The 22,994-nt window shown below is 40.1% G+C and overlaps 1 protein-coding gene across 1 annotated transcript; it reads left to right on the top strand.

The window, feature by feature from the left end:
* Positions 1–11,194: 11,194 nt before the first annotated feature.
* On the top strand, positions 11,195–21,215 carry LOC139742038 (uncharacterized). Its single transcript, XM_071652599.1, has 12 exons — positions 11,195–11,335; positions 12,391–12,472; positions 13,119–13,240; positions 13,599–13,787; positions 14,554–14,632; positions 15,433–15,481; positions 15,908–16,000; positions 17,241–17,377; positions 17,804–17,949; positions 19,150–19,669; positions 20,076–20,530; positions 21,056–21,215. The coding sequence occupies exons 1-12, from the start codon at positions 11,195–11,197 to the stop codon at positions 21,134–21,136; spliced, it is 2,094 nt and encodes a 697-aa protein (XP_071508700.1). The 3' UTR covers positions 21,137–21,215.
* The last annotated feature ends 1,779 nt before the right edge of the window (positions 21,216–22,994 follow it).

Genomic DNA, 22,994 nt, shown 5'->3' with positions numbered 1-22,994 from the left:
GTAGTGTCGAACTCATGGCTGTATGACTCCTGAGCCGTATAACTCGTGGGCTGTATGACTCATGGACCTAATATTGATGACTCGTGGGTGTCGGTCTCGTGGGATGCCCCCGGTAGCGTTTTTTTTTTAAGACGGCACAGATTGGGGCATGGCGCGTGTTAAACCTATGGGAAAAACGTTGGGTTAGGGTTTTGGTTATGGTTATGGTTATGGTTATGGTTAGGGTTGGGGTTAGGGTTAGGGTTAGGGTTAGGGTTAGGGTTAGGGTTAGGGTTAGGGTTAGGGTTAGGGTTTGATGGTTAGGGTTAGGATTAGGATTAGGGTTAGGTTTAGGGATAGGGTCCCCGATAGATTTTTAGTTTCCCCAATCTGTGCCGTCGCCCCCCGGTATAGCAGTGCCGTATATTAAGAGAGTCTGGCCAACTCGGTTTTCGGCTTATGTGTTTTGAAGCCTGTGATTGGTCAAAAGCTGGTCCCGTGATCTACAGGCGCCATGTCGTTACCAAAGTCAATCACGCGGGCGCGAGTAGAGCTCATACGCAGTGCCCATTGTTCAATATGCGCAGCTACGCACTAACATTGCTGGACTTTATGGGACATCCCCAGTATCAGTCACGGTGCAGTGAGGGTCTTGCCGTTGTCTACTTTATTGAAGTAGAACAATGGCGGATCCAGAGGAGGGCGCAACCGGCGCACGCCCCCCTTTATTTTTCGTTAAAAACAAAAGAAACAAAAAGAAAAAGAAATGAAATGAAACCCGAAAGGGGCACCAGAAAAATTAGTCACGCCCCCCCTCCCTTTACACAATTCTGGATCTGCTCCTGTAGAAGATTAATAGGCTACACGAAAGATATTTTGATATCTTACTGCGATAAACTGAAGATTCGTCATGCCTTAATTCCTGCGCAGCATGGCGTTGCGCGAACTGACCTGGCTCAAAAATTTAATGTAACGATGTAGTTTCCGACAGATCCAAAACGAAAGAAAAAAGAAGTGGGAAATCCGAGTGCGAGGGGGAAACTTTATGATTTGTCTTCTTTAGGTTCCTAGCGGTGTCTTTCAGACTATCCAAGTTTTTATTCACATTTGTATGATACCGCCATAACGTACGAAGTGTCGCATGAGGCATTAGCTTGTCTTGGTCGTCCCGTCCGTCCTTCCGTCTGTCCTTCATTCCGTATATGATCAATTTTGTGGACACCGTTTGTAATGAAACTTGACATTCATGCATGTGTGAGTGGACGAAGTTCTGTTTAGCTTATAAACTTTTGTGTAAACACGCTCAAACACGGTCAAAATCATGTACATAATGGTCAAATTCCTAAAATATACTATTTCCCCCATAATGCAATTTCTGAAGGTGAGTACAGTCGTATTTCCAGACGAAAATTACTGCCCGACCGTGATTCTCTTGTGATTTTATGGTTTGTTTGTTTGTTTGTTTGTTCGCTGTTTGTTTTGTTTTTTTTTTTTTGGGGGGGGGGGGGGGGGCGAGTCATGGGAGGGGGGGGGGGGGCAAAAATCAAGGATCAATGTTAGGTAACATGTTAAAAATCTACTATCTCATTGTTGAAATATTATCTTATACCCAGTTCCTCCATACCTTGGAGATTGCCCAATGCACAAACTCAAAACCAAACACGATATTTGCATGCCACCATTATAATGACGCGTAGGGAAGATTTTGGCTTTGATGGTCAAAGGTCGAGTGAATAATAAGGACAGGATTTTCCATATATCTTTCAAATAAGCGCTCAAAATATTGCCATGAAAATCTGGTCAACTTACGGGTAAAAATGCTCAAATGCCTAATACTTGCTCTCTTAAACAATAAAAGTCATCCACTCACACCTAGTTCAATGAAAGGAAACACTCGACGCATTAAATTTTGTAATAAACATGCCATTTTTTTTTTCCTGCCAACTTATGTGAAACTGTCGTTTAACATTGTCAAGACGTACTCTACACCTGCCAAGAGAACATTGTAATGTGGCGGAGGCATACCGGTCGCTATTTGGACATTTTTATTTTATGTTTCTTGACTTATTTCATAATCTTCTATTCAACTGACGTGATCATCGTTTCTTTTGGTACGGATGTCACTGAGGATGTCCCACAAATCATGTTATCCAGGTACTTGTGCTGTCGTTCAATTACAGGTCTTTAAAAGTATTTTTAAACAATCTGAGATCCTTTCACATACCTTAATAAGCACTTGCCGATGACGTTTTATGCTGTACTCTGTACATGTGTAGGCCTATATAGTTCCTTTTGAATTACATACTAGAAGTATACCTTCATGTCAGTTTAAGACATACATAATGATGGTACTAAATAGGATGGTAATTGATGGTTCCTTATGACGTGCGAAACAGATTTGTCTATTGTCTGTGCATAGCTATAGACTTGTAAATTTATATAATTATCATTTTGTTATAATATACTTTTATTCCTTGGACAACTTGCTAAATACAATATAGCATACAGTTTAGTGAAAGTTTACGAAACTGCATACTCTGAATTCTTCTTTTATTTTGACAGCAATAATCTATCATATCAATATTCAGGAGTTATGTCCTTTAGTCAGCCGCCCCATTATTTTTCTGTGTACCTGTTGATTGTTGTCTTTGTTCAACGTGGATGGAATGAAAGAATATGTTCCCCAACCTACACCCTTCTCTCTCCCTCCCTCTCTACTCTCTCTCTCTCTATATATATAAAAAAAAAAAAGTCAAGCAACACAGTCTTGCGCCTTTGGGACGCTAACCCCTATAGTCCAGGCTAGAAGGCACCTAACCTTGTTTTTTGATATATACAATGTTTTTTGATGGTTTCTTGTCAATTCGAGGGTGCTGATTCCAAATCCGATTGATGCCACTCGCGTAACCTTGAGCATTTTCGGCAAAATGCAAAAATTCAAAATGGCCGCCAAATATGCTAATTTGGCCGTGATAATCAGAATAAGGCGCATTCTATTACCAATTATTCCGCCAAACTTTGCACATTTCTTTTCCCAGAGTTACTCCATTTATATTTACAAGAGAATTTTCGTTTCATATAGATTTATTTGGTATTTAAAGCTCATTTTCAATTCAAAATGGCCGCCATTCCTATGCTCATGTACAATATGAATGGTAAAAAAATGCATAGAAATATAGAACAAATTTACTGTATTTCCTGTCCCGTACCTAAGCTGTTATAAAGTGTTGCGTGTGTAACGCAAATATATTGGGTGCCACTTACAATAAATAGGCCCTACATGTATTTTTATTCTTCAAAATGGTCGTCAATTACTCTTATTCTGTACAATATGAATGGCAAAAATATATGTGGAAATAGAAAGCCAATTTGCTGGGTGGTTTTTTTTTCTGACATCCAGCTACATCGTTTATTAAGATCTAGTGCTGATCATATATCTGAAGGATGTTCTTAACAAAAAGTTATTCTTCAGTGATGAAAAGTCCTTATTTACCACATAAATTTGGATTATTACTTGAATTATTTGAATTATGAATGGTAACCCTTAGCTACGATGTTTAACACAATTTCTTATCTTTTATTCTGTTTCATCAAAAAATATAAGTGCACTACACATCACGCAAAAAATCAATATACATTCCTGTTCTGCATGCAGGTTGCATATAAAAATGCAATACTCACACAACGTTAAGAACCTAGATACATGGTATTTATAAAATAATGTTGAAAATGGAGGGGAAGCTAGAAAGCAAGGCTTCTAACATGTATTTCACTGAAACCATTATTAATAGGGACAGAAATGGTGCAAGGAATTGGGGGGGGGGGGAGTCCTGTGGTGAGTTTGAAATGGATCATAACTTCCATCACTTTATATGATATGATTTAAAAGTACCGCTTTGATGTTATCTAATCTTGAATTAAAACAACACCAAACAGTGATGAAGGTATAAACAAAACTGTCCAAACGCAATACCTTTCAAACTATTCAAACCCAAGGACCAATGTGAAATACCTCTTTCAGTTCTGTCACACTTCCCATGTGTTTATTTTATATACTTTGACATCATGAGGTCATTCATTCTCGTCGTAAAACCAAAACTATTCTTTTTTATTGTCTTCAAAGATCTCTTTAATTTGATGTTTGGCAGCAGGCGACATCTGCCCCAACTTTGCAGGATTATAGGACTAAAGATGCATATCAGTCCGACCCGCAATTGCCTTTATTGCAACCACATCTGATGATGTTCAGCACTTCCATGACTTCCTCAAGGGTCAGAGGGTGATTATTTGCCATAGGACCAGGATGAAAGTGGCCGTCTGGCTTTGTTGCCAGGCCAGAGACAGTATTGTAGGTAACTTGGATGGTCCATGGCCTCAGACCAGCTTCTGCACCATCCGGTTTTGGGGTCAAAGCTTTCAGTGATGGGGAGAGGGGGGGGGGGGGCATTTCATGAAGCGTTTTGTCAGATATATGTATATGTATATATATATATATATATATATATATATATATATATATATATATATACATTTTCGGAAAAACTGTTATAAGCCTAAAAACCATTGCATCTGATTGTCTGAGAACAAATTTGTCAGACATACCGCTTCATGAAATGCGCCCAGGTCAGGTTATCCGGTTATCATGACTGGAAGCCAAGATCAGGGTATGCATAGACGGCACTGCACGGGGACACTTGCCATCCTTTCCTTCCAGCGTAAGGAGGGAGAGTGATTGAGCACCAGTGAAGGAGGGTAGACTTTCTTAGCCTATACCTGCCACAGAAGGCTACCTTGAACATAATAGCGTTGACAAGATGGTTGCTAAGATGAAAGGCATGGGCCTAATGGTAACCATGTAAAGGTTGAGGCAAAGTCTCCAGAAGGAGAATTACTCCTCTATTGTCTCGAGATGGGTTAGTACTCGGCTAATGTCATCCAAGGACATTCTATGAGACGTAAGGGTAAGGTCATCTGCACGAACAAACTTCCTTCACGAAGTGATTATCAAGTCACCATGTTAAAAGGAGTGGAGTTAGTTTATAGCCACCCTGGAGGAGGCCATCACTCAGAGTATTAAGTCAGTTGGTCTGCGAAATCCTGAAGCTGCAAGTGCTGAAAATTAAAGACAAGCAGTGTGAAGTTGTTATAGCACTGCTTTTAGAATGAGGCAGCACTTAAGAAATCTTAGAGTCTCCCTGGACATCATACGCAAAGACATTCACTCCGAGAAAGCTGGTGGTAAAATCCATCTATCGCGAGAACAGTGAAGCCTTTCACCTATCATGGCTACATTTTAGGCAACAATGTCAGCATGTCTATCGTCAGATGGCTCTGTGGATGGTTGCTGGTAAGGTTGGGCTTTGGATCTGTAAAGGAGTGCTCAAGCAAGTCCCCACGTCTTTACCTTCTTTCTATGGCAAGATCACCCAGTGACCCCTAAGTACCTTGTAAGGCAATTGCAGGATTGCAGGGGTCGCGGTCGGGCAGGGCTGGGCAGCAGCAGAGGTGGGGGCAAACAGGTGTAAGACAAGCCCCTTGACTAAAATGGATTCATCCCATTATATTTATCATGAATCACAAGCATTGTACTAACATTGGTAAATATTTCATAATTCCACAATTCATCACTGAAGAAAAGGTAAGAGCAGTGTACTCATCTCCAGACACAAAAATGTGTCAATTTTACGGGTGTTGTTCGTTATTCCGAAGGTTCGCTATTTCGAGGGTTCGTTATTCCGAAGGGTGGTCAATCCGAAACACACAAATTCCCTATACCTAGAGGTTCGTTAATCCGAAAATGAAAAGGGGTTCGTTAATCCGAAGGGTCGTCAATCGGAAACACACAAATTCCCTATACCTAGAGGTTCGTTAATTCGAAAATGAAAAAGGGTTCGTTAATCCGAACATTTGTGGCGTTATTCCGAAGGTTCGTCATTCCGAAGATTCATTAATCCGAAAATGAAATTCGGAAAAATGAACCTTCGGACTAACGAATCGTCGGATTAAAGAGCCTTCGGAATAACGAACATTCGGAATAACGAGTTGTAACCAATTTTACAGTGGCAAGTACACAAGTTCATGCTGTTACAATTTAACCAACCTTGAGCAAATAGGTGAAAAATCACGCCATCACAGAACCAGTGGTAAATCTGATCTACTTTATACAGATCAGACAGAAGGTAATTTGTCATTTGTATTTTCAAGCATATCATACTCTGGGTGAACATGAAAAACTTTTTTTTTAATATCAGAGATTTTTTAAGGGAAGGAAGTGGGGTGGTCCCTTTTTTCAACTTTCCCCTGCCTCATGTTCCTTCTCGGAACTGTTTGTATAATATCGCTTTTAGATAAGAGTTATTTTAGGTAGTTCGATATTTTAGATAGTTATTTGGAAATTTCATTTGTGTTATCATCTGAGATTTAGCTTCAGTAAATCAGAGTAAATTTTATGAAGTTGAACATCTCAAGGTAAGTAGGTATCAAATGTTCATGTCTAATAATTCCTGATAAACGATCGTGATGATCAATTCAAGTTTTGTTCGGCTTTTTCCCAAATTCCTTGTGAAAAATCCAGATTGAGGAAGCAAATTTGGATGATTGCATCACAAACAGCCTTAAACAACCTTCTGATTTCTTCTGATTTCTAATCAGCACTCGAATTGATAAACAGTGTTGCTGCATGACAGAAAAAAAAGAGAAAATTCGTTTATTTCCATGCACATTTTATCGTTCATATTGTACAGGGGTATATTAGTGGCATTCATTTTGAATTTTTGTATTAAGAAGAACGTATAAGATTACAAAGAATATATTTTCTGTTTATTTGTTTGTTTGTTTGCTTGTGTTGCAAGTGGTACTCATCAAATTTGCATTGCACATGCAAAACTTGATAACAGCGTAGGTATGTTACTGGAAAAACAGCAAATTCGTCTTCTATTTCTATGCATATTTTTTTGCCATTCATAAAGTACATGAGTATAGGAATGGCGGCCATTTTGAATTGAAAATAAGCTTAAAATACTAAATGTACCTACATTAAATGAAAATTTTTTAGCATGTGCAAATAGAATTACTCAAGGAACAAAAATTCAAAAAGTTTGATGTAATAATCGGTCTAAAATTGACATGAATGGGATTATCATGGTCAAATTAGCATATCTGGCAGCCATTTTGGATTTTTGCATTTTGCCGAAAATGCTCAAGGTTACGCGAGTGGCATCAATCGGATTTGGAATCAGCACCCTCGAATTGACAAGAAACCATCAAAAAACATTGTATATATCGAAAAACAAGGTTAGGTGCACTTTCTATGGAGCCTAGCCTGGACTACTAAGCGCACACGCTAAAACCATAAGCGCACTGTACGCTGGGTAACGACATGGCGTCCAATTTATGAGTTGGCCAGACTCTATCAATATACGGCACTGCGGTATAGCCGCCGAGGGCGCCCCCTCTGGATCCGCCACTTGACATATAACGTTGTGCACGTCGTGTACGCTGTCAGCTGAATCACCGCAGGCTACAGTACATACAGTACATGTGGTTTGTATTGCGCAACAAACCTCCAAACAGGTATCAACTCAAGATCGAAATGCCATTGTTTGACTCTTTAGTGAAAATAACCAACTAACTGTACACGTCCTTTGTCAGTAATGTAATGTTGTTTGGCTCTCAGATTTGTCAAATTCAACTAATATATTGTTGCCGAAATGTGACAAACGTTTGCCCCAAACTTCAGTCCCAGGTGTGCCTTTCCGTGTTAGTCAGAGATTTGTCATCGTGGCGTGGGTTTCACGAAGAGTCGCCCGTAGGCCCAGGGTGACGGGAAGATCCAGAGTTTTGGACGATAGTTTGTTGTTTTCGACACCGAGATGTGCTATATTTTATTTTGATTACATAAGCGGGATTCTCACCAGACCTTTGTGTAATGTAATGTGGAACAAATGTACTGCTGGATTTGCAAGTACAAGTACAGCTACAGGTGATCACTTTGTGTTTGACTTGGTCTCGGACTTCCAGAACAAGATGCCGAAACGAAAAACAAAGGTGAGCAGAACAGAAGACATTATGTCTGATATATTTGATCAATTTTGTCCTGGTGTACAACGAAGGGAATGGAAGGAGGCAAATATTTGAGAGACAAATAATTCATAGCCATATTGCTGTAAAGTTATTAAAGTTGGTCTTTGAATCACAAAGTTTAGAAAAAAATGCTGTAAATTTAAAGCAATGAATTACATTGTTTTTGCAATTAATTTATGAACATTAGACTCTCTACATGCCAGGCTTGTATTTTAGCTGTGATGGGATCCTTCTGATGTGGAATAGACTGAAGCAGACTTTTTTTCCCTTTATATCAGTTCGGGAAACCCACTCACAAGGGGGGCCCCTCCTTATAAGTAACCCGTCCCCCTTATAAGTAACCCCGTCCCCCTTATAAGTAACCCCCGGGGCACCCCTTATAAGGAGTCTCCACGCTTTTTTGCAATGCAACGCGAAAATGAAAGGACTGCGGCAATTCGCTTGATTATGTCCATAAAGCTTCACAAGTTTCCTAGTTACTCACGAAATTTGAGCAAAATCGGTTTGAGGCATCATATCTAAAATCATGGATTTAAATGCGATGTCAAACGACCCATGCGAATGCTGAAATGCGAGCGATTACTGGCGTGAGTGTCGCCAGGCGCGGCGGCGCGGCAATGCTTGAGTGCAGACGTGGCGACTGAGTACGGAGACTTTCGTACTCAGTCGCCACGTCTGCACTCAGGCATTGCCGCACCGCCGCGCCTGGCGACACTCACGCCAGTAATCGCTCGCATTTCAGCATTCGCATGGGTCGTTTGACATCGCATTTAAATCCATGATTTTAGATATGATGCCTCAAACCAATTTTGCTCAAATTTCGTGAGTAACTAGGAAACTTGTGAAGCTTTATGGACATAATCAAGCGAATTGCCGCAGTCCTTTCATTTTCGCGTTGCATTGCAAAAAAGCGTGGAGACTCCTTATAAGGGGTGCCCCGGGGGTTACTTATAAGGGGGACGGGGTTACTTATAAGGGGGACGGGTTACTTATAAGGAGGGGCCCCCCTTGTGAGTGGGTTTCCCGAACTGATATCATCTTCAATGGAGTGATGTTTCATGGATTTATGTGCAAACAGTGGGAAATTAATGAGAATGTTTTTTAAAATTACCAAAGCATCCTGAGCATAAGAAAGTGTTCCTAGAAACTTTGGGACAGGGTGAGAGTTTGGTTGTCCTACCTCAAGTCAATTTTGTGTGTGTGTGTGTGTGTGTGTGTGTTTGTGTGTGTGTGTGTGTGTGTTTGTGTGTAGGCCCTATGCTATGTACGTTTTGACAGCCATATTGCTTCCATAATTATGATGTATTAACTATCATTAATCAAGAGTGTGTACAGATTTATGCATTTAATAGTCCGCCACTTAAATATGAGCATTCTTCCCTGCAAACCAGTGATTTATGTACTTGATAGGCTGATTGGATAGACCTTTACATGGCGGCGCCACTCTTCAAAAGTGGAGGCGCCCACTTCCGGGTTTCATCAGCTAACATGTAACAGGCAAAAAAAAAAAAAAAGCCTTCCGACTTGTGTTGCCACTTCCAGGTTTCTTCAGCTGACAAGCAAAAAAAAAAAAAAAAGAGCACAAAAACAAACCCTTGTTGTACCGCGCTCACACTTCAAGCAATGTCCCTATTTCTAGTGCCACTTCTGGGGTAAAAAAAAAGATGGGGCCCAAAGTGGTGACATCCTATGTATTTCTATGTATGGTGCACCCCTACTGACCCTGCTTTAGGCTTATCACCAAATTGAATCGGATCACTTGATACCAAAAGGCAGAGGATTTAGAGTTGTTCAAAATTGAGCCAATTTGGTAAGACAAATCAAATTTCATTTTGGTTTTGCTACAGTGTATCACAACATGCAGTAACCTGAGCTGAAAGGCCAAATGAATCCAAGAACCTACATGAAAGGCAAATATTCTGTTGCTTTTTGTCTCGCCCACCGGAGGTGAAGGCGAGACTAAGGGATCCAAATGGCGTCCGTCCGTCGTCCGTCGTCCGTCACAAATGTTAAAGTTTACCTGCAAGACTCTCTTATGATGCATAACTTGGCAACTGTTACAGCAATGGCACCCACACTTGGGTGATAGAAGCACTAGGGGTATCTTCATGTTATGGTGTTGTCAGAGGTCATGTGATGATGTCAAAGGTCATTTGAGGTCATATATTAAAGAGTATGTGCAAGACTCTCTTTTCTATGTTAAAGTTTACCTGCAAGACTCTCTTTTGACAAATAACTTCCCATAAGTTGCTTGGATTACAACCTAACTTGGGTCATAGATGCACTAGGGGTACCTTCATGTTATCGTGCCGTTGGAGGTCACAGGATAAGGTCAAAGGTCATTTGAGGTCATACGTTAAAGTTTACTTGCAAGACTCTCTTATCACATGTAACTCGACACATGTTGCTACAATGGCAATCAAACTTGGGTGATGGTTGCACTTGGGGTACCTTCATGTTATAGTGCCGTAAGAGGTCACGTGATAAGGTCAAAGGTCATTTGAGGTCATACGTTAAAGTTTACTTGCAAGACTCTCTTATCACACATAACTCAGCACATGTTGCTACAATGGCAATCAAACTTGGGTTATGGTAGATGTCTCTTGGGAAGTTGAAGGTAACCACAAGGTCAAAGGTTACAGACAGGGGTCAACGAACTTTTAGGGCCCAATGTTAAAGGACAAGTTCACCTTCATAAACATAAGGATTGAGAGAATGTAGCAATATTAGTAGAACACATCATTGAAAGTTTGAGGAAAATCAGACAATCCGTTCAAAAGTTAAGAATTTTTGAAGTTTTTGTGCAGTACCCGCTGGATGAGAAGACTACTGCAGTGTATGAATAACTTAGATGTCACATGCGTACAACAATATAAGGAAAATATACTACTCAAAAAAAGTTAAGGACCACTTTTTAATGTGTGTATACAATTTTCAAACCGGGTGTTGTATTTCTATAAATACCCGAATATGGCTGTCTTGAATCTCCTCAAACACCCTGTAACAATTTCACACATGGGTGGTTTCAGTTGTTGCATGATGCCTCTCGCATTATTGCATATCCTGAAAAGTGGGCCCATTGTGAAGTGGTACAAATGTGGACTTAAACCCGATAGAGCACGTCTGGGACATGATGGGGAGGAGTCTCGAGCAGCTCGAAGCCCATCCACTTAGACTGCAGCAGCTGGGTGTGGCTCTGGAGGCTGCATGGGATGCACTGGACGTCAGAGACATCAATCACCTCATCAGCTCCATGAGACAGCGCTGTGAAGCCGTTATTGCTGCAGGAGGTGGTCACACTCGTTACTGAACTGCCTGAAAGACACTCAGACATTCGTTTTTACCACTTCATGTCGGTAGCTGATACCCCTCGGGGCCCACTTTTCAGGATGTGCAGTGATGCGAGAGACATTGTGCAACAACTGAAACCACCCATGCGTGAAATTGATTACAGCGTGTTTAAGGACATTTAGGACAGTTGTACTGAGGTATTTCCAGAAATAAAACACCTTGTATAAAATCTTTATGTACGTTAAAAAGTGGTCCTTAACTTTTTTTGAGTAGTGTATAAAGAGAATTTCACAAAATTCCATCTTTTGAAAAAAGTACACATTCCCCTGACTCGTTACCGATAAATGTTATGGGTAATATTATTCCCCCTGCCTTTAGAAAGAGGCAAGTCAATTGCTCTTTTATTATGCGAAAAAAGTGAAAATATGTTGAATTTTCTTTTATATTTTCTATATACTGTTGTACGCATATGACTCACAAGCTGTAGTAGTCTCCTCATCCAGCGGTTCCAACACAAAAATGTAAAAAATTCATAACTTTTGCATCGATTGTCCAATTTTCCTCAAACTTTCACTGATGTGTTCTACTAATATTGTTGCATTTTCTCATTCCTTATGTTTATGAAGGTGAACTTGCCCTTTAAGTTTTTAGGGCGCGTTTTGATTGTGGCTCATAACTTTTGATCCCTTTGTCCGTTTGTGACCAAACTTGGATGGAAGATGTCCCTCGGGGAGGTGAAGGTCGTCACAAGGTCAAAGGTCACAGACAGGGGTCAACAAATATTAGGGCCCAATGTTAAGTTTTTATGGCGCGCTTCGATTATGGCTCATTACTTTTGATCCCATTGTCCGTTTGTGACCAAACTTGGATGGTAAATATCCCTTAGGGTGTTGAAGGTCACCACAAGGTCAAAGGTCATAAGCAGGTCAATTAACTTCCGGGAGTTATAAAAAATATTAATTCCTTGTACGCGAATGGGCGAGACACAATTTGGCGATTGCCTTGTGTTTTCTTTCTTTCTTTGTTACTTTCTTACAGAAGCAGGGAAATCATCCTAAAAAGGTGCAAAAGTTTGCCCATGAAGACCAGTTCAGCAATGTGGAATATTACTTTGAGAACGGTAATCATTCAGAATCAATATTTGACAGCTATGAAAGATTGGACACAGTACTTACTGTTGACTCTAAACTACATTTTAGTGGGCTATGAAATGTGTAGAAATAAAGACTGCCACTCTCTAAGATATATTGATAGCCTCATGTTTCCAGCATAAGTCTTGTGTGAATTGCAGTCTGCAGGTATCAAAAAAGGTAAAATTCACAAAGTGACCATGTTTTGAAAATGATATGCTGTCATGCAGCAGCTTGTTTGTCAGGATCCTATAAATTTTAAAAGATAGACAAGGCATATTCTGATGAATTGATGTAGATTTGATGATGTAGAGTTGATTTCAGAGTGATGTACCTGATTTCTGCAAACTGCCTGTTGGATTAATTGTGGAAAATTGTCCTCTGAATTCTCTTTTTTTCTGTAAATCCTTGCCATACAGGTCTTTCTTTCACAGTTGGATAAGGTTAGATGCTACATTAATACCAGCATTCATTCTACACATTTGTGAGGCCACTAATTGTCATTCATTGGACTTTTTGACTTATTTGTCAAACACGAATGAAGGCTGAAACCTTTAACCTTCCAACACATCCATGTCTGTGTAATTTTTCCCAACCCTCATCCCTCCCTCCCATCCCCCCCCCCCCAATTTCCAGGTCTGAGGAAGGTCAAGCCATATGTGTACAAGTTTGAGACCCATGCCAAAGGGAGATGGTTTGGATGCAAGCTTTTGGATGTCTTCAAGAAGGAATTTCGACTGGAGACTCCCGAGTACTATGTGAGTCCAATTTTCCCTCCCCTCACCTCACCTCCATGGTCATCACTGATATAGCAGCAATGTCAAGTGTCTGTTTAAGACACCTGATTTCTTGATATGTATCATGTGATGGTCTGAGTCACGATACTTTATTGGTTGTTTTTCAAAGTATTTTATTTGAAATATTATGATGTTATTTGAAATATGATGTATTATGGGTTCAGATGAATATATGTTTGATGTAGAATAATGAATATCCCAGTGGGGGAAAAATGTTCATGTCCTTTTCTAATTGCACAGTAAATCCTGTCTCTGGTGAATTATGATTCTAAATGTGAGAGAGTGTTCATCAGTTTTTCACCCCTCTCTACACCTCCAGGAAGTGGCCATCAAGGAGGGCCTCATTAGGGTCAACAAGGGTGCCGCATCACCAGACCGCATCCTACGGAACAACGATTTCATGCAGTCCAAGGTACACCGTCATGAGCCACCGGTTTCTGGAGAACCCATCCAGATCATCGCCGACACAGAAGACTATCTGGTCATCAATAAACCAGCCTCCATTCCCGTAAGTTTGGCAGAATGCTCTTGAAGAATAAAATATTTTGAAGAACTTTCAAATTTTTGTTTACCAGCCTTTCACCCTGACCAGTGCTTGCCCCAATGTGGATGAACACTCAGTATGGACAGATAAATGTGCAGTTCATGTGCTATTGTCCATTTCATCTTTATCAGAATGATTGGGTAAGATAATATTAGCTTTTCCCCTGCTATTAACTGTAAACAGCAGCATTCCTTGATACACTCCTTTTCGTAAGTATTCTTGTGAATATCACATAATGGCCATTACTATTTTTTTTTTCATTCTCTGTGACAAAGTGGTAAAACACAACTCTTGACCTTGCAATGCTGTAATAATTGTGAAAGTGGTGACAAAGTGAGATATTTCTACCATGTCATTGCTGCCACAAGATATACTCAACTGTACATCACAATATTTGTCAGTATGAAAAAAATATTGCCCTCACTAGAAATATTATGGAACACATTTAAGACAGAAACAAATGGTCCTTGCTCAGGCAATATATTTGTGTGCCCTTTGAGGCCAGAGTAAGTTTTATCATAATAACATGTAGCTTTGTCCTGCAGTGGAGATATAGCATTAATATGCCCCTATCAAAGCGACATTTCTCTTTTCTGTATAAACATGAACTAATATTCATCCTTGTTGCAGTGGGTCAATGTTATAAATTTGTCCTAACTATAATTTTCCAGAGAGAGCTGTTACTGGGCAATAGTCAATATCATTCTCATGTCCTCCCACCCTTTTACAGGTTCACCCCTGTGGAAAGTATCGGCGTAACACCCTGGTGTTCATTCTTGGTCGGGAGTATGGCTTTCGTGGTCTTCATAGTGAGTGTTGTCAATGCTTCTAGTCCTCCTCTAGTTCTTTTCAGTTCAATTCAATTCTATTTCTGAGCTTTGTTTTCACAAGGATTAACAGAGAATTTTAGGCAAAATATACATATGATTGATTTGGACAACACATACAGATGCTTTTAGATGATATCATGCAGAGACCTGTCAGCCAACATCAAAACATCGTTTAAAGTAATGCAGTGTCGTGTAAAATCAATCATTTTCACGTAGGCCTACAGATATTTTCTCTGTGAGGAGATCACAAACATTATTGCAAGATGTTCTTTTTGAGATTTGACACCAAAGTTATTATAAGTACACCAATGCCTTGCCGTTTGCAATATTTTCAGGTGTTGTTAAATTCATGGCCCAACAGTGATTCACAAAATTTGTGAAAATTAATTCCTCATGAAAATAAGAGCTTTTACAGTAATTGAGAATCCGATGAGAGCATCTTGTATACTGCCATGGTAATCTCAGCATTTTATGAAATGTTTCTATCATGCAAGGTCATTGTGATTTGTTATGACTTTTTTCTTTTTCTGGATTACTATTGTTTTCAACTGTGCAGCATATCAGATATGATGAATTATCTGTAGTAGACAGCATTTCTTGTGACTCATTAGTTTGAGTTAAAGAGCCAAGTGTGAGAGAGCTTGTTTTCATCCTGAACTGAGTTGCAACTAAATACAGTGCTGAAAAAGAATATTCACATATCTGGATTTCCTTTCATTGTGATAACCTTGTAATGCTATTTTCCTCCGAAAAACTTTTTTTGTTTTGATTTTCATCAGCAATTCATCGTTTAGACAGACTGACTTCTGGGCTGCTCCTTTTTGCGAGGTATTTCATAAACTCTCCATAAATAGTTGTTTCCATGATGCTATTAATCCCTCTGTGGTGGATTGTACTTTCTTACAAGTGTACCTGAGTCGTACTACAGTACTTGTAAAGTCACTGATATACAGCTAATTAAAAGTGTGTATCATTGGACACAAGACACTAACCCTCAGAACAAAGGTGAATTGTACGCACTAACTATGGCATAAATGTGCTCAGTGGCCCACAAAGAGCACAAGACTTATCTCCGGTTCGGTTCTAACCCCCAAGACCTGAGAAAATTTAATTAACAATGTTTGTCAGTACAGTGTCAAGAATGGTGAATATCTCGACTTGGGGCATCACATAGAACATTCTGTGCATCATTATGCAACAAGGAATATTGTAGGTGGCATGATATTACCGTAATTCCCAATTTGCCGTTTTCAGAACGAGGGAAGTGTCGCTCCGTCTGGATGCCTACGTCAGGGACAGGCGGTTGGAGAAGATCTACCTCTGCAAGGTCCAGGGGGAATTCTCAAGGTGAGAGACGAGGTCAAAGTGAAAGGGACATTGATTCATTAGGCCCTCTTCTAGCTGGGAGGTGTTTAACAGCTCAACATATTGATCAGAGATTCTTTAATATGTAGGTTGATATTCTGGTATTATGAAGTCTTAAAACAAAGTGACAAATCCCCCCCAGAAAAAAAAGAAATACATATTTAAAGTTAAGAGATGAGCTAAAATCAGATGAAGGAAGATGTTTGTTTTTTTAGTACCAGGTTAGATGCTAGCCCATCATGAAATCCATGTGAACACAACATAATGGACACTTTTGTGATATGACGATTGCATCTCAATTCTTTATTTCTATATTTAAGATTCTGTATTTGGTTTATTTACTTATAGTCCCAAAACTTTTTTTGTTAAATTTTTATTGAGAAATTTACTTTTTGTGTCCTGGAGGTTATGAGAAGTCCTTTGCTGCAATGCTGTTCTCCTTTTAAAGGGGAAGGCTAGTAACTGATCAGTGGGAATCAGTGGAAATGCTGGTAGATGATTGTTCCAATCCTTATGGGATTCATTCTAGAGTTCATTGTATATCTATTGTTGTGTGAAAATGATTTGCTTCAGAACGGTCTCATATTCAAGTAATGTGCAGATTAATGCTCCGTCACTGACCAGGGACGCTAACCTGGAAGCATTAAACTGCACATTACTTGAATATGAGACCAATCTGAAGCAAATCATTTTCACACAACAATAGATATACAATGAACTCTTGAATGAATCCCATAAGGATTGGAACAATCATCTCCCAGCATTTCCCCTGATTCCCACTGATCAGTTACTAGCCTTCCCCTTTAAGTTTGACTGTAGCATTCCTGATGCTAGAAATCTACAGGTGAAGATCAGAATAGTTAAAAGAAAGAAGAAGAAGAAGAAAGAGCAAAGTTTTCTTGAATAACATCGGAGTCCAATATGCAACTATTTCAGTTTCGACATTGTAATGATCCACGTTAAACTGAAACCATCACCGAACAAGCTATGATGAATGGAAAACAGACCGTAAATTTTGAAGTGATTTATGGAGTGAATGTTTTCTGTGTTTCATTTTTTGTGCTGAATATCACACAGAGGTTAAATATTTCGATTTTCGAATGCTCAACATCATTTGATGAGGTTAGAGATATCAAAATTGGTATGTATAGATTGTTCTGAAAAGAAGAAATAGTTTATGACTTCATCTGATAGTCCCATCCTATCTATTCTGTGTTTGCAGTGAGCCAGTGGAATGCGCAGAACCCATCTTCATCGTGTCCCACAAGATTGGTGTATGTCGAGTGAAGACCGATGGAAAACCATGCCATACCAGATTTGAGAGGCTCAGCTACGATGGAGAAACCAGTATCATTAAATGTAAGTTAAACTTTCTCAGATGTAACATGCAGTGGAATAGAGATTATAACACTATGAAAAACCATTTGAATGTATGAATTTTGTCACAAATTGCAATGCAAAGCATAGTCTCATGGTAGATGGAATAAAGAGCTTTATTGAAGTACATGGCAGATGCAATGCCATGACATTATTTATCATAATCCATGTGTTATGCCTAGAATCACTGTAGCACAATGACTGAAACTGAATATTAAACTATATATCTGATGTTAATCCTGATCACATGCAACTTTTCAGCATCTTTGCCACCAATCCTGACATGGTCTTATAAAAGTATAAAATCATGCTTCTCAATCAAACTAGATTCAGGATAATTTTTCTGGCAAGTGTACCTCTCATGTGGTTTGCATTTTTCTTTCACCCTAAACTTGATTTCCCCTGCAGGTTACCCCCTCACAGGGCGCATGCACCAAATCCGAGTCCACCTGCAGTACCTGGGCTTCCCCATCATCAATGATCCCCTCTATAACAACCCCGTCTGGGGGCCAGACAAGGGGAAAGGGGGCCTCCAGGGGCGCACAGACGAGCAGGTAGAAGCTTGATCCCTTTTTTGCCAAAACTACAAGTGTCTGTTTGAGAAAGATGTATGCAGGGCTGCCAACCTTGAGTGAGAGTTTGGAGTGAGACTTTGAGGGAGCGAGCAACCAGACCTGAGGGATGGAAATAATGGTGGTGGTGGTGGTGGGATGGTGGATAGTATGGAAGAGAAGTGACCCCCCTCCCCCCTTTTTTTTTCCACTGAGGAAAGCTTTGACAATTCGTATTTTATTATATGGTGCACTCTGGTGCATGGAAAGAGTGTGCCTGTGGGAAAACCTCAAAAGTTTGGGCGTGGGCATATTGAATGTTTGGATAATCGTGGATTTGGGGAACATGTCATTCTTACTTTCTGTTTGTGGAGCTCAGCATGAAAATTCTTTCATCAGAGTGAGATAGTAAAAATTTGGTGAATTGTGTGAGACTCTTGCTAATTGCATCAGAGTTAGCAGCCCTGTTTATGCAAAGATTCCCTCTCTCACATACATACATGTATATACTTTTGTGCAATCACCCCCTCCCACACACACACACACACACCACCTTCACCACCACATACTAACAAACAGACAGATAAGAAATAACTACTGTATCTGCAAAACAATACATGGATATCAAAGAACCCAGAAAGAAAGAGAACAAAACGATTCAGACTCCCATATTAGTACTTGTCAGAATTCTTGAGAATCTTATGTTTTCATAAAAATGAAAAGCATAAGTGTACCATGACTAGGACTATGCCTACACATTGGGAGTAAAGCTTGATATGTAAACTGTAAGATCAACAAAACTGTCAGAATTTGGATAAACAAACCATCAAGGATTATGAAGGATGCAGTCATTAATTCCTTTGTGGAATAAATTGCCATAAATTGTCAGCATTTGAGTATGTCACAAGGCTTGTAACAGATCAGAATGAACTGCACTTATCCATTTCACAGAGTGAAGATTTGTTGAAAGTTGAATATTTCTACCACATTTGTTTGAACTACATACATCAGTCAGCTATGTTAAAAACATAGAATTAGAATTGTGTATATCAATAATTCTAAAGTCTAAAGTCTTAAGTGTGGGAAAGAAGAGGCAATTTCAAAACAGATTTGTAACTCTTCAGGCCTCATGTAGAACTGTTATGATCATCAAAATTTTTTACTTGGGAACTCTTGGTTTCTTTGATGCTTGTCTTTGTGAAGCTACTGAAGGATCTGATCGAGCAGCACGACATTGAGATCGATGCTGCCCTGGAGAAAGCCAGAATCCAGAACTTGATGAATGTCAAGCAGACGGGTGATCAGGGAGGTGACAGTACTGCCCATGTCAATGACAGCACCACTCATGGCAACAATGATCTTGAAATGGCCGATGGTCGGGTCACAAGACTTCAGGGTGGAGACAATTTCCCAAGCTGCTCATCACGAGACGGCAGAGACAGCAAGGCAGTTTTGTCCGTCAATCGTCTGCCAAACTGTGCTGTGCCAGACAATATCACCAGCAGTGATCGAGGACTAATTGCTGTGGACTCCACGTATGTAGCCACCTCTCAGCGTATAGCTTCAGTCGATGATAGGACCAATCAAGAGGAAACTTCAAAGGAGACCCGTGGAAGCCTTTTGTCCAGTGATGCTGCCACAAATAATCCTCAGGAAACACCAAGGACTAATCATGCTGTCCTGATGGAAACCAGATGCCATCAATCCTCGGGTTCACTGCATGGTAGAGGTATACACATTGATCATCATACTAAAATTAAGGCTATTAACCACGACAGTTCCCAGATATCACATATCTGTGACTTGGCATTCTATTTCTTTATTGCAATTTGTACTGTTCATTGGTAGTGTGTCATAGGGTGACATAGAAATTATCTTTCTTTTGAGCTCTTTGTTGTTCATGCATTATTGTTCGTTGTGGTTGCACAGTTCTCAAAACTTTCATGATTCCTACATGTTGAAGTGATTCTACAATTGCCAACACTGTTTTGTATTCTCACACTGTCATGGGGTATTCATCAAAAATATAAAATCTTTTCCTGTATAGGATTCACATTGGTGTCATTCCCATTAAACTTGTCATTTGCACTCCTCTTGTGTGAATTGCTTTTGTTCTTTTTGCCATGCAGCAGATGCACATATACCAAGCACAGACTGTAAGCCTGATCAGGTCGTTGACAAAGGAAGGAGCGGGGAAAATGATGGAGATGGTGATGCCACCCAAGCTTACAAAAAGCCTGAAAGAGGGGCACTATATGCGGAGTGTCATAAGAGTCAGCTGATGAATGCCAACATCAAAACCGGCAGGAATGACAAAGATGCCATGGACACGGACAAATCATCACCGCCAGCGTGCCGGGCTTCTGTCAGTCCAGAGGACGTCAGTGGTGGAGGTGTGAAAGAGGCGGTTGCCAGGGACAACAAGGTTAATGATGATGATGATGATGATGATGACATCAGGGAGCGGCTGGAGGATGAGAGGACAGACAAGCTAGTGGTGACCCTCTGCAGGGAGTGTCGTGACCCCATGCCTGACCCTGAGCCCCATGAGATGTGCATCTATCTTCATGCTCTGACATACAAGGTGTGTGGATAGCATTTTTTTTTAAAATCACTCGTTTTTCAGTTCTGTTTGTTTTTTACTCAAAGTGAAGTGTTTGTGCAGCAAGGTCTTGTTGTAGATGTTAAAAAAGCTTTATACAATCTTTAACAGGACCCTCACTACCTTGTCTTTACTTCTAGTACATTTAATGATAGCACTTCAGAGTCAAAACCATGATAAAAGACATTTTTTTTTAGATATGATTTTATAACTTGCCATTTAATGACATGTAATGGTCATAATTATCAACGGGTAGCTCTGGACAGATCCCCTGGTAAATTTGGTGAATACGAGACTTTCAGCAACTGTCTTGTAAAAATCATTTTTTTTTTTTTTTGGTAGTATTTGGAAAAACAATTGAATACATTTTGAGACTTTGAACTTCTGGGCAAGGAAAATTATCTTTATTTGTTATATGTCAATTACAGCAGTATACTATATAATAGGAATCCATTGTATTGAATATTTTGTTGAAATTGACATCTTCTTTCCTATCTTTCCTTCCAGGGTCCAGACTTTGAGTTCACTACACCGATGCCATCTTGGGCCGTAGAGCATTTCAACCGCACTGGCACTGAAGTCACATGACATTTCTCCTTTGTTAAACCTAAAGAATGAAGTTAGCTTTTTATTTTTATGGTTGAAATCCACAGGTCAGTGTTTCTAAGCATGATTGAAATCTTGTAAGATTGCCAGAGACTCCAACTCTCCCGCTCTCGACGGGAGATCTCCCGCCGAAAGCCCATTTTTGAAGAATCTCCTGTTCTCCCGCTTGAGATTTAATTTCTCCCGCTTGAAATGATTTCCGTATCGTATGCAGAAAAATAAGCCTTGGGTAGCACAAGATAACATCTAGAACCCTAAAGTTGGACCCCGGCAGCAAGGAACTTTGCGCTTCGCGCGCACATCAAGTTGGAGTCTCCCGTTTGCTAGGGGTTTCAAGCGGGAGAATCTCCAGATCAGAAGGTGCTTGGGGTTGGAGTCTCTGGATTGCTAATACAGGTAAACAACATTATAGCATGGTCACCAGGACCACCTCTTTTACCCCATTCTATCTGGTATCTAGTTGTAAATGTTTTTACAAAATAGAGACTCGCTGAACACAGTACACTGAAGGAAAATTGAGACTGCTGAATTCACCTCATTACAAGCAATATACACCCTGTTATAACAAGCATGCTTGCCATAGCAAACATGCTTGTTATAACAGGGTTTCCCTTTACATCCTTTTCAAGGTGCAATTAGGTTAATGCAGGCTGGAGTGTTTCATTCAGTCTGGATGTCAGTCAGTTCAGTAATCTGCTTCTACTAGATTAAAAAAAAAGAAAAGAAGAAGAAGAAGAAGAAAAAAAAGAATAGATATGATATTCATGGCCAACATTTTTCTGGCAAAGCTCGGATTCTAGAAAACAGCAGTCAGTGTTGACCCGGTGAGACTGCGATTTAAAAGTGGCAAATGCGGACAGGAGACTTGATTGATTGACTTCATCAACTGCATGATTAACATGATGGTCATACAACCGTGTTGAGGACGAGTCGTGAGTACACTCTGGCATGTGTCTATGGGAAGCGCGTGTTTAAGCAAAACCAGTTGGTCCTCAGCGGGTCAAAGCCAAACTTTGCCGCTCTCAACCTACTTTGATTGTGCCTGAAGAGCTGCGAATTGATTGCACAAGGGAAACCTCTTTAAGTGCTGCATGGGGCTACTGAGATTTCCTCATTATATCGAGTACATGCTTATAAGAGGGATTAAATACAAAAGAATATAAAGAGGAATGGTACCTGCAAAATTACCTCGTTTAATCAGGCATGTAGCTATCTGTGGCCTCGTTATAATGAGGTTCCACGGTGTTAGATTCATGTGCCCTGATGGGATGCTATATAGCCAGAGACTCCAACCCCAAGCACCTTCTGATCTGGAGTTTCTCCCATCTGAAACCCGTAGCAAACGGGAGACCCACGTTTATGTGTGCGAAGCGCGAAGTTCCTAGGGTTATAGATGCTCTCTGGTGCTATCTAAGGCTTATTTTTGCAACATACGATAGCAATAAGTAAGAAATCCTTCCCAACGGGAGACATTGAGCCAGGGCGGGAGAAATTAAATCTCAAACGGGAGAACGGGAGATTTTGCAAAAATGGGTTTTCGGCGGGAGATCTCCCGTCGAAAACGGGAGAGTTGGAGTCTCTGTATAGCTTACTTGTCATCCAGTACTGTTAGAAGTTTGTTACAGTTCATCATGGATGCTGGCCGACTGCTAACCTACATATCAATGTTTTCCCTGACCCTGTGTTTCATACTACACAAATAAAAGTAGATAATGAAATCTAGGCCTTAGTGGTGTCCCGTTGTATTTTTTTTTTTGCTCTTTCTAATCTCCCTACTTTATGAGAACCACTGAAATTTGATTAAGAAGCAATAGATAGTCTTAAAGTTCTGATTATAACC

This window comes from Diadema antillarum, unplaced genomic scaffold, assembly GCF_040938485.1.
Source record: "Diadema antillarum isolate AM-2024a unplaced genomic scaffold, OU_Dant_1.0 seq00000975_RagTag, whole genome shotgun sequence".
In the NCBI taxonomy this organism is placed as follows: Eukaryota; Metazoa; Echinodermata; class Echinoidea; order Diadematoida; family Diadematidae; genus Diadema; species Diadema antillarum.
The sequence above is the reverse complement of the archived record's forward strand: the minus strand, read 5'-3'. Positions and strand labels throughout refer to the sequence as shown.

Bases quoted from the DNA above. Each gene is read 5' to 3' on its own strand.
- LOC139742038 (XM_071652599.1), top strand. From the start codon at position 11,195: ATGGGGAGGAGTCTCGAGCAGCTCGAAGCCCATCCACTTAGACTGCAG. The intron at 15,482-15,907 runs GTATTTCATAAA...TGCCGTTTTCAG, and splicing joins GGGCTGCTCCTTTTTGCGAG to AACGAGGGAAGTGTCGCTCC. The intron at 17,950-19,149 runs GTAGAAGCTTGA...GTCTTTGTGAAG, and splicing joins AGGGGCGCACAGACGAGCAG to CTACTGAAGGATCTGATCGA.